At 48.4% G+C, this 15,941-nt stretch overlaps 1 protein-coding gene across 4 annotated transcripts in view; it reads left to right on the forward strand.

Annotated features, from left to right (window-relative positions):
* VWC2 (von Willebrand factor C domain containing 2) overlaps positions 1-9,480 on the forward strand; it is a 46,912-nt gene extending 37,432 nt beyond the window's left edge. For all 4 annotated transcript variants that reach the window (XM_072955496.1, XM_072955495.1, XM_072955498.1 and 1 more), the window contains exon 4: positions 9,088-9,480. In XM_072955496.1, the coding sequence (XP_072811597.1) occupies positions 9,088-9,239 (152 nt within the window). In that variant the 3' untranslated portion in view covers positions 9,240-9,480. The remainder of the gene's footprint in view (positions 1-9,087) is intronic.
* Positions 9,481-15,941: the final 6,461 nt, after the last annotated feature.

Raw genomic sequence — 15,941 nt, forward strand, 5'->3', positions numbered from 1 at the left:
GAGACTTGGACTTTCTTGGGTCCACATCCCTTAACAAGGCCACAGGGAAATGACATTGACCAAAACGGCACCAAAAGATGTACTTAAAGACCGTTCACCCCCGAAGATCCCCGGGAAGGACGAGTTATGAGAAAACAGGAGAGGCTGTGTTTTCATTTATGGATTTCGTGTCAATATTTGCTACTCAGCGCAGACAGGAGGGGACGGGAGTGGACAGGAGGGGACAGTAGTGACAGAGATGCCTGGACTAGGAGGGACGGGGCTGCACAGCTGACATAAACAACTCGTTTGTTACAAGTGAATAAATGGGTGGACGGATGACCCCAGGGACAAGGAAAGTCCGAGGAACCGACTCCTCTGAGCCCTGGCTCCTCACAGCTCGGGGCCGGAGACCCACGGACCGGTCCTCAGGTACACCTGTCAATCAGCTGTGAACCTCAGGTGGCAACGATGTCCCCAAGACACGTGTGCAGAGTCAGGAGGCCAGCAGACCTGCTCACGTGGATTCCGGGGCCAACTGCTTACAGCAGCACGGATTTTATGGCGGGAAAAGGACATCGACGGTGAGACAGACTCAGTTAATAACCCGTTTTCCTGACAACACCTGTATGCTTGTGTTTTGAGGTGACGTTAGTGGTTTGTCTAGAGCTTAGAGAACAGGTTCAATTAGTTGAGGACAAGCTCTGTTTTATTTTTTATTTTATTGAAGGAAAGTTGAGTTAGTTTCCGGTGCACAGCACAGTGATCCAGCCACACATATATTCCTGTCCGTATTCTTTCCCGTTATGATTTATTACAAGACACTGAATATAATCCCCTGCACGGCATTCTTCTTGTTTTAAAGCAGACACCAGGCGTAGTCCTCTTTTTCCAAATTACTTCTGTGTGCGTTTCGAAATATCCGTTGCTGGTTTATCTCCTTGGTCACAAATCGGTGGAGGATGTCACTTATTCAGTGCTTGGGAGATGAGGTTCACCCAGTTCAGGGCCGCTGTGTCTCCCTGGGGAGTGCGTGCATGTCTCATAAGGGCGTCAGAATCGTCCAGAAGCAGAGAGAGGACTACAAGGTTCCCACGGATGCACCGACGGCAGACTCTTCTGAGTGTTCACATGCAGCATTTAGACAGTCTCGTGTAGGGAGGTAGTGAAAGATGGTTATAAGGAAAGATGTTTTCTTGTCTCAAATTTATGTCGGGTTTTCTAGAATATAATTACATACATAATATAAACTACAACTTAGGAAAATATCAGCTGTTTCTCTTTCTGAATTACGAGGAGTTTTTCAAAACCCTGCAAGAGAGGGATCATTTACTCTTTCATTCACTTTTTTCTTCCCCATAAATATTCACAGACCGCTATGTGCTTAAATCCTGCAGCAATTCGTTGGCATAATTATGAGTAACGTGTGTCATCACAACATTTAGGGGAAGAGACAGACATTGGCCGTGATTCCATGTGATGATTGCTGTAAATGAAGTATTCACGAAATACACAGTAAGGGGAGGGCTCTTTCCACCCAGGGCCCCGAGGAGGGACGGAGGGGTCTGAAGGGTGTGTTCACCAGTCCAGGTGGAGAAGGGGATGGGGGAGTATTCCAGAGAGAGGAAAGATTTTAAAAATGAAGGACTACGCTAGGTTAGAAAAATTACAGATAGGACAAAACCATGACTCACGTGCTATAAAGTTAGGTACTAGATACGGGGACCCCAGTGTTCATGGCAGCACTGTTTACAGTAACCAAGACATGGAAGGAACCTAAATGTCCATCGACAGATGACTGGCTAAAGAAGCTGTCGTAGATTTACACAACGGAATACTACTCAGCCATGAAAAGGGATGAAAGAATGCCATTTGCAGCAACATGGATGGACCTGGAAATGGTTATGCTAAGTGAAGTAAGTCAGAAAGAGAAAGAAAAATACCATATGACATCACTTATATGTGGAATCTAACAAAAAGGACACAAATGAACTTATTTACAGAACAGAAACAGATTCGCAGACATAGAAAACAAATTATGGTTACCAAAGGGGAAAAGGGGTGGGGAGGGATAAATTAGGAGTTTGTGATTAACATATACACACTACTACATATAAAACAGATAAATAACAAGGTCCTACTGTACAGCACAAGGAACTATATATACTCAATATCTTGAGAATATGAAAAGGAATACATGTATGTATGCATATGACTGAAACACAGTGCTGTGCACCAGAAATTGACACAACATTGTAAACTGATTATACTTCAATTTTAAAAAATTAGATGCTACAATCCTTGTGTCATGGTTACTCCTAAGTTTTCAAAATAGCTTCGTTTTTTTTTTTTTTCTGGATCCTTTTGCAAAATTTTAAATCCCAATTTTGCTATCTTTTGGTCCAAGAAATTATAATAAAAGAAAGTCTTAAAAAACGATCCGTTCCTCCCACAAGGGTTGGAATGGGAAAGCCGGCCAAGAGAAAGTGATGGGGAGGAGGAAGGTGGGCTGGACGTCTCTTGACTTGCCTGGGAAACTGAGCCCCACGGCCCTGCGTGGCCCACTTCTTCTCCTAGACGCGCCCCCCCAAGATGTGCAGCGCGCTGTCCACAGAGAGACGTTTACAGAAACGAACGTGTCTGCCTTAGTCAGGACAGCCCCAAACAGGAAACAGCCTCAGTGCCCGTCACGGGGAGACTGGATTAACCAGCGATGGCAAGTTCATGGAGCAGAGAACCTCTCAGGTGTCAACAGGAATGAACTGATTCTGATACGCAAGGCACGGCCGAATCTCAAAAACATGCCGCTGAATGAAGAGTTACGTAATCTACGATTCTGTTTATTTGAAGTTCAAGGACAGGAAAAGCAATCCCTGGTGGGAGAAGAGAGGACAGTGACTTAAGTAGTGAGGGGCCTGCAGAAGCGTCCGGGGGTGGTGGCTTCACACGTATGTACGTGTGCAAATAGTCATCAAGCCGTAGGATTTGTATGTTCTGCTGTACAGAAAAGTGAAGAGTTAAGAAGATGATAAGTGACGGTGGTGACAGTCACCTGGGTAATAAAGGATGGGGCACGTCGTAAGGGTTGAGGTTTGCACACCTGCACAGGTGAGCTGGGGCCGCAGACCCCACGTGCGTCCAGAAAGCCGACCGACGTGGGCTCCCGGTTTCAGTAAGATGTAGGCAACCATGACGGGACTGTGAGCAGATGACAGAGAACTTCCCTGTCAATCTAGACACCTGACAGATCAGGAAATTAGCCCCACTGTCTCTTTTCATTCTGATCTTCCTTAATTCAAGAAACTATCAAAACACGGATTAATTAACAGAAACCCAGGCAAGAGGCCGTGGAACTGCTCCAGGGAACACGCTGGGCTCTCTTAGAAGAAAACGCCTTCGGAATATGAGTTTTCATCAAAAATGATCAAACATACCGAAAAATGCAAAGCCATGAAGTAGACCCCAAAGAACCAACAAGTTGGAAATTTGTCCCCGTGTGCACTGTGACAGTGACGTCACAGGGTAATTCTGGAGCCCCCCCACCCCCTGACAGTGCAGATTAAGTGCTGAAAATGCTCAGCGTGTGGGACCCGGGGATTCTGCTCCTGGAAGGTTATCTGAAGGAAATAACCCACTGCGAGGGCTGTGACTTACGTGGGAGGCTGTATGAGGCTTGTAAACATTTGATTTTGATAAGGACCCTAAGAGACAGAGGCGGAGTGAGTTGAGTCCGTATGGAAGGAGACTAAAATGTATCGTCCAAGAACATTGGAAAATGCAGGGGAGTTTCCCACATGGGGAGCAGTTCTGGTTGGTTCCGTGGGAAACGCATACGCCGTTCAGGGAGGAGGCCAGGTTTCGGTTTTTCTGCTGGCCGCTTTGTGGTTGCCAGGCCTTGCCAAGTCCCTGAGTCTCTGTGAGCCTCAGTTTCCAGATCTGTAAAGTGGGGACACAGCACCTGCCTCATGCATTTCTAAAAATGACTAAATGTACAGACAAGCTCTTTTAAGACCACCAGCTCATACCTCAGTAGAAGGCCATTCTCCAGGTGTGTTCAGGGATGTGCTTTTTACATAATTCAGATTTAATTTAGTGCTTCAATTAAATTCTTATTTGGGGAAAGTTGTATGAGGCAGCTCCGGGGCGGGGTTGGGGGGAGAATTTCCTTTTCGGAAGCCTTGACACTTCATCCTATTTCCAGACCCCCCTTCCTCCTCCCTGTCTCCTGACAGTGTGTATCTGTCTTCAGCTGTTACCTGTCAACGCGGCTTTATTTGCTATGCATAAATATGGCTTAATTAGCGGGAAGACGATTCCTTAATTACACTTGTAGAGCTCCTCTCTGTGCGCAGCCTTCCTGTCTAAGGTACGGGACGCCACCTGCCAAGTCAGCTTAAAACCCGACGTCTGAATGCATCAGCGCGGTGCTGGGGACGTGGTCCTCCGACGGCGGGTTTGCCCAATCCTTCTGACAGCTTTGGGGGGTTCACACGCACCTAACCACAGCCATTCCTTAAGACACCCCTGAGCTGCAGAACCTTCTATTTGGATGCAAGTCTCTTCCAGAATCAGAGGTGACGCCAGACGGGACTGGGAGGGAAGATGCAGCCGCCAGCATCCGTCACGGTGGCGTGAGAGTCACAGGGGAAGACAGGCCGGAAGGACACAGCGCTTTCCTGGGGCGTGTCATCCGGTTAGTCGTCCATCCGTCTGTCCTCGCCTTCCTCGGTTAGCACCGTCCCCGGACCTGGGCCCAGGCTCGTGGAGGGACACATTGTGGCGTGTCGCTGTTCTGATTTCTCCGTCGGCGACGGAGGACACGGGGAGCCGTGGACTGGGGCTACGGGCCTCAGGCCTGGTCCGAACTTTCGGGCATCAGCTGCTTTTATGGAAGACTTTGTAAGTATTATTCTGAAGCAGGCAGTAGTCCCCACCTTCCCGCCGGCTCTGATCTGAACCTGGGCGAGTTCGGCGAGTGTGTTAAAAGCTGTGTGCTCCACTGTTACGGGGGCGAGCATCCTGCATCCCTTAGGCGAGGCTTCCTTCTCCGTTCTCAATGTCTTCAGACTGTTTGAAGCTGTTTTATCGTCTCCTTCCATTCCCTCAAAGGCCACCCATCACCTCACGCAGGCACCTTGTTTTGTTTTTTTGTGAGGACACGTGAGATCTCCTCTCTCTGGAAATTTCAAGATGCAACACATTATTATTAACCACAGCTGCCACGCTGCACGCTCGGTCTCCAGACTTTATCTTATAAAGGAGGGTTTGTGCCCTCTGACCGGCGTCTCCCCGCTTCCTCCTCCTCCCCGGGCCCGGGTAACCACAGATCTGCTCCTTCCTTCTGTGGTTCTGCTTTTGGAGAAGTCACGCGTGCGATCCTGCAGCGTCTGTCTCTATGCGTCTGGCTGATTTGACTCGGCCCGATGTCGCCCAGTTGCTTCCGTGCTGTTGCTAGCGGCAGGGTTTCCTTTTATATTAAGGCTCCGGCTCTGCAAATACTGCCTTTCCTTTACCTGTTAATCCTTCACGGCCATTCAGGGTGATGCTTCCCTTGGCTGTTGTGGGCAATGCTACGGCGAACCTGGGAGGGCAGGCGTCTCTTTGAGACGGTGCATTTTTGCTTCCCCTAGATCTGCACCCGGATGTGGGAAGTGGAATTACTGGATGATACGGCGGTATCATTTGAACATCTTTGAGGAGCCTCCATACCGTCTTCCCTAATAGTTGTACCAATTTACACTCCCATCAACAGTGCACACGGGGTCCCTTTTCCCCACATCTTTGTCAACACTTGTTAACTTTTTTTTTTTAAGAGTAGTTTAATCCCGCCTGACATTGCCTGGTGGGTTTTACGAGCATTTATTTCTCTGGTGATGAGCCATGCTGAGCGTCTTGTTGCGTCCTTCTTGGCCATCTGTAGCCCATTTTTAGAAAAATGTCTACCCAGGTTCTCTGCCATTTTTTTCCCCCGCTGGGTTCTTTCTTTGTTTTAGCCACTGAGCTGTATACGCTTCTTGTGCATTTTGGGTATTAGCCCCCTGTGGGAAGTATGGTTTGCCACGCTGTCTCCCCTTCTGCGTGTTCGCTTTTCATTTTGCTGGTTGCACCCCTTTCTAGTCTCATTGGTTTATTCTTTTTTTTTTTCCTGCGCTTTCCAAGAAATCATTGTCAAGACCACCGTCAAGGAGCTTCCGACCCCCTCCAAGTTTTCTTCTAAGAGTTTTACGGTTTCAGGTCTTACGTTTCAAGTCTTCACTCCACTTTGTGTTGGCTTCCGCGTATGGCCCATCTGCGTGCCTAACACCAGCTTTCCCAGCACCAGTTTTTTTCCTCACTGTGTGTTCTCGTGCCTCTGTGGGAGATCAGTTGATCTACACATGTGCTTTATTTCCACAGCCCTTCAGTTCATTCTGCTGGTCTCTGTGTCATTGTTAGGTTTTGATGACTATTAACTTTGTAATATAATCTGTTTCTTGGTAAATTTATTTCTTTTAATTTTAAAATCTTTTAATTTAAATTTTTTTTAATTTTTAAAATTTGGGGGGGTAGGTTAGGTTTATTTATTAATTTCTTCATGGAGGGACTGGGGACGGAACCCAGGACCTCACGCCTGCTAAGCACGTGCTCTACCACTGAGCTGCACCCTCCTCCTGCAATACTCTGACGGAGAAAAATCAAGGAAAACAAATAAATGGGGGCGCAAATACCATAGTCATGGGTTGGATGAATTAATACAGCAAATATATCAGTTTTTCATGAAATTCTTATCAAAATACCAGCAGTATTTCTGGAGATACTGGATTGTACCTGGAAAGGCAAAGGGAGTGCAATGCTAAAGTAATTTTTGAAAAGAATAAAGACCATTCTACCCCCAATCGAGATTATAGTACTGACAAGAGTATAGTATTGACAGACAAACAGAGCAGAACTCAGAAATAGAGCCATGACTTATTTTTGACAAAGGTGACAAAGCCACCCCGTGATAGGATGGTCTTTTCAACAAATGCCTCCGGAAGAATTGGACAGCCAAGGGCAAAAAAAAAAAAAAGAAAAAAAGAAAAAAAATGTTTTTTTTTTCCTGAACTAAACTTCACGCTTTATGCAAAACGTATCTCAAAATGGGTCACGGATTTAAATGTAAACCGTGAAACTATTAAATGTTTAGAAAATAACGTAAGAGAAAATCTTCAGGTTATGGGGCTTACAGAAGAGTTCTCAGGACACCGAAAGCATGGGAGAAAATTGACACCGTTGGCCTCGTTAAAATTAAAACCTTTTGATCTGAGACAGATCCTGTTAAGATGGTGAGAAGGCAGACTGCAAACTAGTGACACCTACTTGCAAACCACACACCCGAGAAAGGACTGGCATTGAGCAGCCTATAAAAGCGCCTGCAGAATTCAACAGTAAAAACCAAACAACTGCATTCAGAAATACAGGAAGCGTCTTTCCACCAACGCGGGCGTGCCAATGTCACATAAAACGTGAGCAAGTGTCAACGTCACCAGCCACGAGGGGAACACGCGTTAAAACCACACTGCGATCTCGTCGCACACCTGTCAGAGCGGCTAAAACGGAAAACCTCAGGACACCAGATGCTGGCGAGGATGCGGATAAACTGGACTGCGAGTCAGGGTGTAACGCTTACCGTGACTTTGGAAAACAGCCTGGCGGTTTCTGATGAGACCGCCAGAATTACACTCCTCGGTCTTCATCTCAGAGGAATGAAGGCTGCGTTCACGGGAAACATGCACGTGTTTCTAGCAGCCTTATTCTCGACGGCCAAGAAACTGCGGGAAATGCAAAGTATCCATCCGCAGGTGAACGTTTAAAGTGCAGCCCGTCCAGTCCACGGGAACAGACGCCGTCTCTGTAAAGAGACACGAGCGGATGCTTGGCTGGGTCTCGAGGGCGCTGTGCTGCGTTTAAAAAGCCCACCTCGAAAGCTGACTTACCGTGTGACGCCACTTATGTGACACTGTTTAACGACAAAACTACAGATGGGAAAAGCACGGTGACTCCAGGGCGTGGGTGCCGGGGTGGGGCGGGTGTGAGACGTGGCTGCAGAAGGGCGGTCCCCGTGGTGGTGGACGGTCTGTATCTTGGTCCCAGTGGCATTGACACAAAACCACGCAGACGGAAAAAAGACGCGATCATGTGCACACCAATTACACCGGTCAGTTCCGGGCCTGGACGCGGGCTAGAATTACGTCCCTCGGGGAAAGCTTTGTGAAGGGCACGTGGGTTCTCCCTGCACTCCCTTTGCAATTGCTGGTTTGACCGATGTTTTAAGATCTTCTGGATGAACATTTTTTGTCTCTATCATGGCTGGGGTGGTCTGATCAGACGTGCTTTGGGGGTGAGCACATTATCAAAGGCACTGGTGCCGAGGAAGCGGGGGCAGGAGGTGAGCACCCGGTTCAAGTTCAAAGCTGGGAGGGTGGTTTAGGCTGTGGTCATTACCGAGGTCTCCATTTTCGGGGAGTGCGTGGCTCGGGGGCAGCCGTTCACCTCCACGTCAGGTGCACGAAACAGAACGTGAAAACCATCTGTCTCAACGCACACTGGAAATCTTCATGACACCCATCTCTCCGGGTCCTTGACTGTATGTAAAATGCAGACGTGGCACCTCTGTGGGTTGACGGGCTCACAGGTGACCTTGACTGAGAACTGCAGGGGCCCCTCAGTTCTCGCAGGGGACTTGCCGAAGACACAGCCCCGGGACAGGCTGAGACGCTGCTTCTGGAAGTGTGGCCCCAGATGGGCGGCGTCAGTGCCACCTGCGAGCCTGTTAGCAAAGCCGATTCCCTGCCCCCGTACCCCGTCCCCCCAAGCCTGTGAGTCCCAGGTGCTGGGGTGGGACCCGCAAGCGGGCTTTCAGGGCTGTCCCGGTGATCGTTCTGTGTGCTGACCTAGGAAACGTGCTCTAAGAGGTGTGGGTAAATAATCTGTTAGAGAAAATCCAGAGTGTTGACTTTATAAAAATTGTGTGTGTCACTTGTAACCTCTTCACTGTCCTTCGTACAAGAGAGTGAACTCGACATAACGTAGAGCTGACGACGTCGCGGGTTCACGCCCGCCCTGACCGCGTGTCTCTCTTGTCCCCAGGCCCCAACTGCTTCGCAGAGACGGCTGTCATCCCAGCCGGCAGGGAGGTGAAGACGGACGAGTGCACCGTCTGCCACTGCACCTACGAGGAGGGCACGTGGAGGATCGAGCGGCAGGCCATGTGCACCAGGCACGAATGCAGGCAGATGTAGACCCGGGGCCGCGAAGGCGTCTCCCGGGAGACCGTGCTGGTGTCTGCATCCTGGGCGGCTCTGGGAAGCATTCGCCGGGGAGGGGAGACTCTGGCCGAGGCATGATGGACACCGGCTGGCACTGTGCTCTTCTCGGTAACTGTGACTGCAAGAGAAGGACGTGGATCTATTTCAAGACATCCACAAGAACTTGGGGCCATCGGAGCCCTCTCTCAATAAAATGTGCTATTTTCACAGCGAGGACACTGCAGTCCACTATTCTATATGAAGTGTATTTCTATAACCCTCGATTAGAGAGCTTATATAAATGTTTTCTATAGATACAGATTAAAAAGCCTGGGCTGTCCTCCCTGTGTCCCCGCGTGTCTCTTCCAGCTCCGATCCCCGAGTCTGGCCCGCGAGGTGATCTGTGGTTGCTGGGTCTCCTCCAGGTCTTGGGAGGAAGTGCCCAGTGACAGATCGTCAGATAACGGAACCAATTTTTGCTGAAAGCCGGTCCAGGTTCTGCTCCATCACAGAGAGACCAGTGGTGTCTTTTCCTTCAAAGACCCAGGCAAAGTCACACCGATACAATACGTCCTTCTTATGATCTGTGCTGTTATCAGCTCCATCCTCGGTCATTTGGGAGACGCAGGTGCAGAGGTAACGGACACACTCAGGCTTCCTGCTCGTTCAGAGCTCCCACACCGCGGGCCGTGGATGCAGGTGTCTGTGTGTTTCTGGCCGCTGGTCCAACACAAGTAGGAAGTTATGGTCACCGGGATGGGAGCTGAGCCAGAAGGCAGCAGGGGCGGTGGGAAGGGCTTCATAAGATGAGCAGAGACTACAGGCAAAATAATTGCCTGTTTTAAGAAGTCATTTCATCACCCAAGGGGGAATAATAGTATGTAGAGAACAAAAATAGAGACACAAGCCTGGCTGGGTTGTCACTCTATGCCCCGCCATGGTCTTCGCTCGGGATCTTATTTTAGCATCCTTTAGAAATCATACCATGCTTTGTATTATAGTTCATTTTACTTTTGCTCTATTTTTACTCCAAATTTAATATTAACAATTTACTCTTCAATAGGCAAGAGAGCAAGCCTGCTTTCCAATAACTTTTAAAGTCAGAAGGGCTCTCCAGTGCCATGCCATCAGGAAAGGTGACCAGCGGCCCTGTTGGTAACAACAGCCCATGTATGGCTTCTTTGGCCAAAACTATTCGCAATGTTAATATTCTTGCTGGACCCGCCCGCTTGCTTTTTCTCCACTACAGGCATCGCTGGGCGACTGGCGCAGTCATTTTGGGGCAGAATCGGGTTGTGAGAGCGGTCGCTTATTCTGGAACGCATGTGTGCCGATGGGGCACAGATTTGACATTCCAGCCGCCCCTCCTCGATGTTCCACGGGAGACCTGCTTCCTCCTGCTCCCTCCACGCCAGCCTCCCCAGGCTACTGCTTTAGTGCTAAACGCAGACTCAGTTCGCGTGGGGAGTTCTCCCAGGTGGAGCCCTGGGGCGCGGTCCCCGCCCTGGCCCGGGCGTGCTGGCTGGCATCGCAGGACCTCAGGCCTGGGTGCCCCGGACCCTGCTCTGCGCACGGCTTCTGCTGCCAGAGCCCCTGGCCCCTTCCCCACACGGAGAGCTGCGCCGTCTCTTGGTCTCACACTCACGTGCCGTTACTTGGGGTCCTGGCTGGGTTGTCACTTAGTGCCCCACCATGGTCTTCACTCGGGATCTTATTTTAGCATTATTCAGAAATCATATCATGCTTTGCATTATAGTTCATTTTATTTTTACTGTATTTTTACTCCGAACTGTCAGTAATTCAGGCTATGGGGCATTTGGTCCCCAGAATGTCACCCAGCATCTTCACGTGGCTGGCCCACTGAGGCGTGCTCAGTGTATGGATTCTGTCCCTCGCCGCCCTCGTGCGGGCCAGCAGAGCAGCTCACACTCCCGGATTGCACCTCCCTGTCGTCCCCTGGCTGCTCAGCCGACTTGCAGACCTCAGATGCCCAGGTTTAAGTCCCTGGGTGAACGGTCACTGGCCACTTCCGATGCAAGTCAGGAAGGAAACGGCTTTTGGTGTAAACTTTCTGAGGCTGAACGTGACGTCTTATGCTGAGGACACACTGGGCCTTCCTAGTGGAAAGTCAAGTTCACGGTCTCGGTGTTAACTGCCTGTTTGCAACTTTGGGGCTATAAATCTCTCGTCTTAGACTTTCCTTCACGCTTTTGAGTGCTCCTACATATTTTAATATTTTGGCATGACATAAGCAAACACCTCAGTGATGAGACATCTGTGCAAAAACAAACAAACAAAAACTACGAGTTTCCACAGCCTGTAGGAAAAGCGTTAAAAAGTGATGGCTGTCTGTTACTTCACCACGGTGTCAAATTTCGGTCTCAGTTTGGCACCTACTGTTTTAACCTAACACACAAAACAGGGGCAGAAATTAAGTCCCAAAGCCTAATTTTTAAAGGAATAAACCCCACTGAACATTAGGTGACCCTGGATACTCATGTTGGCTGGGAACGCTCGCCCCAAGTTCCAATAACACTTAGAAAACTTAAATGGTAACGTGCTCTAAGTGCCTGGCACGTGGGCGTCTCGTGGCCTAAGAGATGTGTACAGCTTACCTCCCCCCCCGTTACGTTCAGGGACGTACACAGAGCCTGTGGCTTCCACATTACACAGACACAGAATTACCCAAAATTATTTTAAAATATCAAATCATATTACCTGAGCCATTGTAGCAGACTGCTGACACAGCCTGATGAATGAAAATGACTGTCAATATTGACATCTTGAGTCTTGAATTCCATTTTCATTCCATTCATTCATTTCTCAGTTTTCCTTGATATTTAATAATATTCAATGATTAATATTCCATGATTAATTTAATAATATTCAGTGATTAATATTCAATATTTAATAATACTCAATGATTAATAATTAAATAATATTCAATTAATTAATTTTAAACAGTTCCTGGAATTAGTTTCAGGCAGAACTGTTTTTAAATATACTTTGTGGCAATACTTACTTCCCACTTTCTTTCTTTAATGTATTTTTATACCATCACATGGATGCAATTCTATTTTTGTTTCTATTTGATTTAAGAGATTATTCCCTCTGTAAGCACAGATTTCTTACAAAATGATAAACAGTGAAAAGTGTGCACTAAGTAAGGTCTTTCTAGGAAATTATTAGTGTCTTATGTATAACAAAGGAATTTATTCTTAGCTTCAAGCAATCCACTATCAGCCAATCCATGAAGGTATGTTGCAAGCCAAGAATTATGCAGTTTCCCCAGGTTAACATTATCCCCCCCCCCTTTTTTTTTGCAGAAAACTAAATGTACGAGCAGGGAGTTTAGAAAGTGGCTCAAATTTCAGTCTAGCGAGCCGTGGGCTTGACTTGAGAACCAGGCTGTGCTTCACAACAGAGCCCGGCACCCGGTTTCTTAACCACTCGCTGTTAGGGCAGAAATCAGCCAGGAAATTTCAAAATGCTCCTCTAGGCTAAGAGAGGGAACAGACGGCCACAAACTCCCCCCCGACTCAACTGTGGTCATGTCGCAGTTCTGAGACAGAGGGGCGCCGCTCGCAAAAACGTCGTGACCGCCGTGTGCTTTTACTCCTAAGCGAGCTGTAGCCGGCTCTCGTGGGAAACCCACGTTCAGGCATCAACAGTGTTTTGTGGGTCTTTGTTCAGGTGTGGGCCTTGCCCTGAAATTTACAGGACACGACCACATGCTATGACCCATCTCCCTGCAACTAAACGAAGGAAGCTGCCGTTCGCCGTGTGCCAGTTATGTGACAAGGACGACGCTGGACATCGCGGATTCTCTCCTCTGGTCTCCCTGCTGTCACCTGTGCTGTGTCACCGAGGAGGGAGCACATGGCAGACACGCGCCCAGGTCTCAGCGACGGAACGGAGGCCAGGTCTGTGCGCTCCCAGCCCTGCGATGGGCCCTCGTCAGGGCTGGGGCGGACAGAACCACCTGCATCGGACCTTCCTCCAGAGGACCACGTGCTGACCTGTCAGTCACGGAGACCCCCGGACGGACATTTACTGAGCGCCGCCTGTATGTCCGGGGGGGTTAGGCCCACGGGGCTCTCGGGCCAGGATCCCCAGAGAGGCCCCGGGGTCAGTAAAAACAGGCAACCCTGTCACCTGCATTCAAGTCATCCACTTGCATCGGTGTTGTCATTTATAATTTAACATAAAAAGCCCGCTACCTCTTGATAGACAGCAGCAACTGAATTATGAAGTCCCCGTGGTAGGGAACCAGAGCAGCCTGGGGCTCAGGCATGAGGGCAAACGCGGCGGCGTTACCCCCGTGCCTCCACTCTGTGCGGTGGTCCCGGGGCGCAGCCTCGTGCTGCTGGCTGGGGAGGACGGGGCCCCCGAGGGAACACCCCCGGGGCTGCGCCGGGAGGGCGAGGAGAAGTGAGCTGACACCTGATGCGCAGTGTTAAAAAACTGATTTCAAAGCAGGAGGTGGCTGCCTAAGTGGAAAGGTCCCCCCTCTACCCCGGGCTATTACTTCAATTTTTCTAAGTATGTTTACTGCCTCCAAGGTTTTGAAAAGTAATTCATCTCACTGCAGAAAATCTGGAAGACAGAGGGTTATCAGAAGCCTCACACATGGCCCTATTACATCAGACAACCATCGTTGGCATCTTGGTTGGGTTGTTTTAAAAGTCTGAACAGCACTCCACTAACATTCGACCTTGCAGAAACTGCCTGATTTATTCAACCCTTTCACTGCTGTAGATAAGTAACGTTAATTCCATTTTCATTGTCTATAATGTAGTTAGGACCAACGGACACAATATTTCACCTGACTTCCAGTTTACTTTTTTTAGGACCGTTTCCTTCAAGTGAAATTAGTGGAACTCTTTTTCCATACTGCCAGGTGACAACACGTTACACGTTTATAACGAGAAAAAAAAATCTTAATAAAATACACCACGGGAATCATATGTGCTCTAACGTCACAGGTCAATGTAAACATCAGATGGTATAACTTTTTCTAAAAAATGCTTGGTTAAAATTAAGGCATTGTATAAATGTAAGATACTATTTTTGATGTAAACAAAAATGATACAAGACTTGAAACAATCATCTCAGTTAGGAGTTGGTTTATATCCTATTGTCATTGCTTAAAACAACTTTCAGCATTGCACAACCTGTCTGTTAATAGAAGCAACTTTCACCTTAGTTGTTAAAGCATTTATACATACAGGACCTTAGCAGTCTAGTAATTAATTTTTAAAATTATTAAGCACGTAATAAGTATGTGCTATGAGGAGGGCCAGGAAAGGAGGAAGACCTTGGTGTAACTGAGTGTGGAAGGCAGATACACAACCAACTAAATTAAATGAGATTTAAGTGACAAAGAGCAAAGCGCATTTCACTATGGGAACCAAGAAAAAAAGTAAGCAATCCTTCTCTTTCTTCTCCTGGTTCATCCTCTGCTTAAATTTCGGTAAGCTGTTCTCGGTGGCTGGGCTTCCAAATCTTACCTTGTTCTGAAACGTGTGGGGTCTTGTGCCCGGTCTGTCTTCAGAAGCTAAAAACCTTTAACTTCCTCGGACCGCTCCCCTGTTATCGGTCCACTCTCCTCCCAGGTCACTCTCCGGCCTCGATGGGACTCCGACCTCCAGTAACGGTCACCACCACCACCACCGTGGCGGCCGCTGCTGTCCCGGGCTCGTGAGCCAGACGGCCGATCCTGTTCACGCCTCAGAAAAATGCACCGGAGGTTAAATTCCCCTGCGCTTTTGAACAATAGGAAAAAAGTGATCCCAGCTTCCGGAGTACAGAGGGAAGTAAGTATTGCATTTCATCCTTCCACAATCGAGACATTTGGAAAATCTGAGGAGGCTGCACCTTTTACAGATGGAGACCTTACAGGTTTTTCCTAGTTCCGGAAAACATACGCTAGAGGAACCATAACCCACCCCAACAGTCAAGTGGCAAATGTGTGACTTGATAGTGGAAAGGAGGTTCTTGGAAAACCTCTTTAAAATATATGGAAACAGTTAAGTCACGATTGGACATTACAAACGTCCAAAAGGGACTGTTGAACAGACATCAGCAGGGCTGACACAGAGGTGTCACCTCTGTTCCCTCTGGAGCTGTGAGAGTCCCAGGGTGACGCTGTCCACAGGCTGAGCAAACTATTAATTGGCCATTTTTAAATGCCCCATGGAGTCTAGAAACAAGCAAGCATTTTTCCTGCCCAGTGTGTCGCACCCTCGTGCCTCGATCCGACCTTCGCGTATGTGCCATTTACAAGCGTGCGTGTCTTAAGAAAGGAAACAGGGAAGAGAAAAACGGGGAACGTTCCGATGGAGTGTGAGGTGGAAACAAACACAATTAAAGCAGTAATTAGGAAAGTGAGAAGCTACTGATTTTGCAGTTTTCTCATGTTATTTTCCGGGCATTTAAGTATTTAAATGCCTGGTAAGTTTTCACCTTGAGACACAACATCGCAGGGTAAGTGAGGTTAAGACCGGGTGGTGGCCGCAGTGGTTTCTGCAACATGACACCGACGGGGAAGGAGGTGACCATGCTGTGTGTGACAATTGTGATGACGGACGGTCTGGCTCTCGTTCCTAGACGTGCTGTCCGGGAGAGGAACTGCTCAGTTTCTCTTCCTCTCCACCTGGTGGAGGTTCACATACATGCGACCTGATGCCCATACAA

Source organism: Vicugna pacos, chromosome 36 (assembly GCF_048564905.1).
Source record: "Vicugna pacos chromosome 36, VicPac4, whole genome shotgun sequence".
Taxonomy (NCBI): Eukaryota; Metazoa; Chordata; class Mammalia; order Artiodactyla; family Camelidae; genus Vicugna; species Vicugna pacos.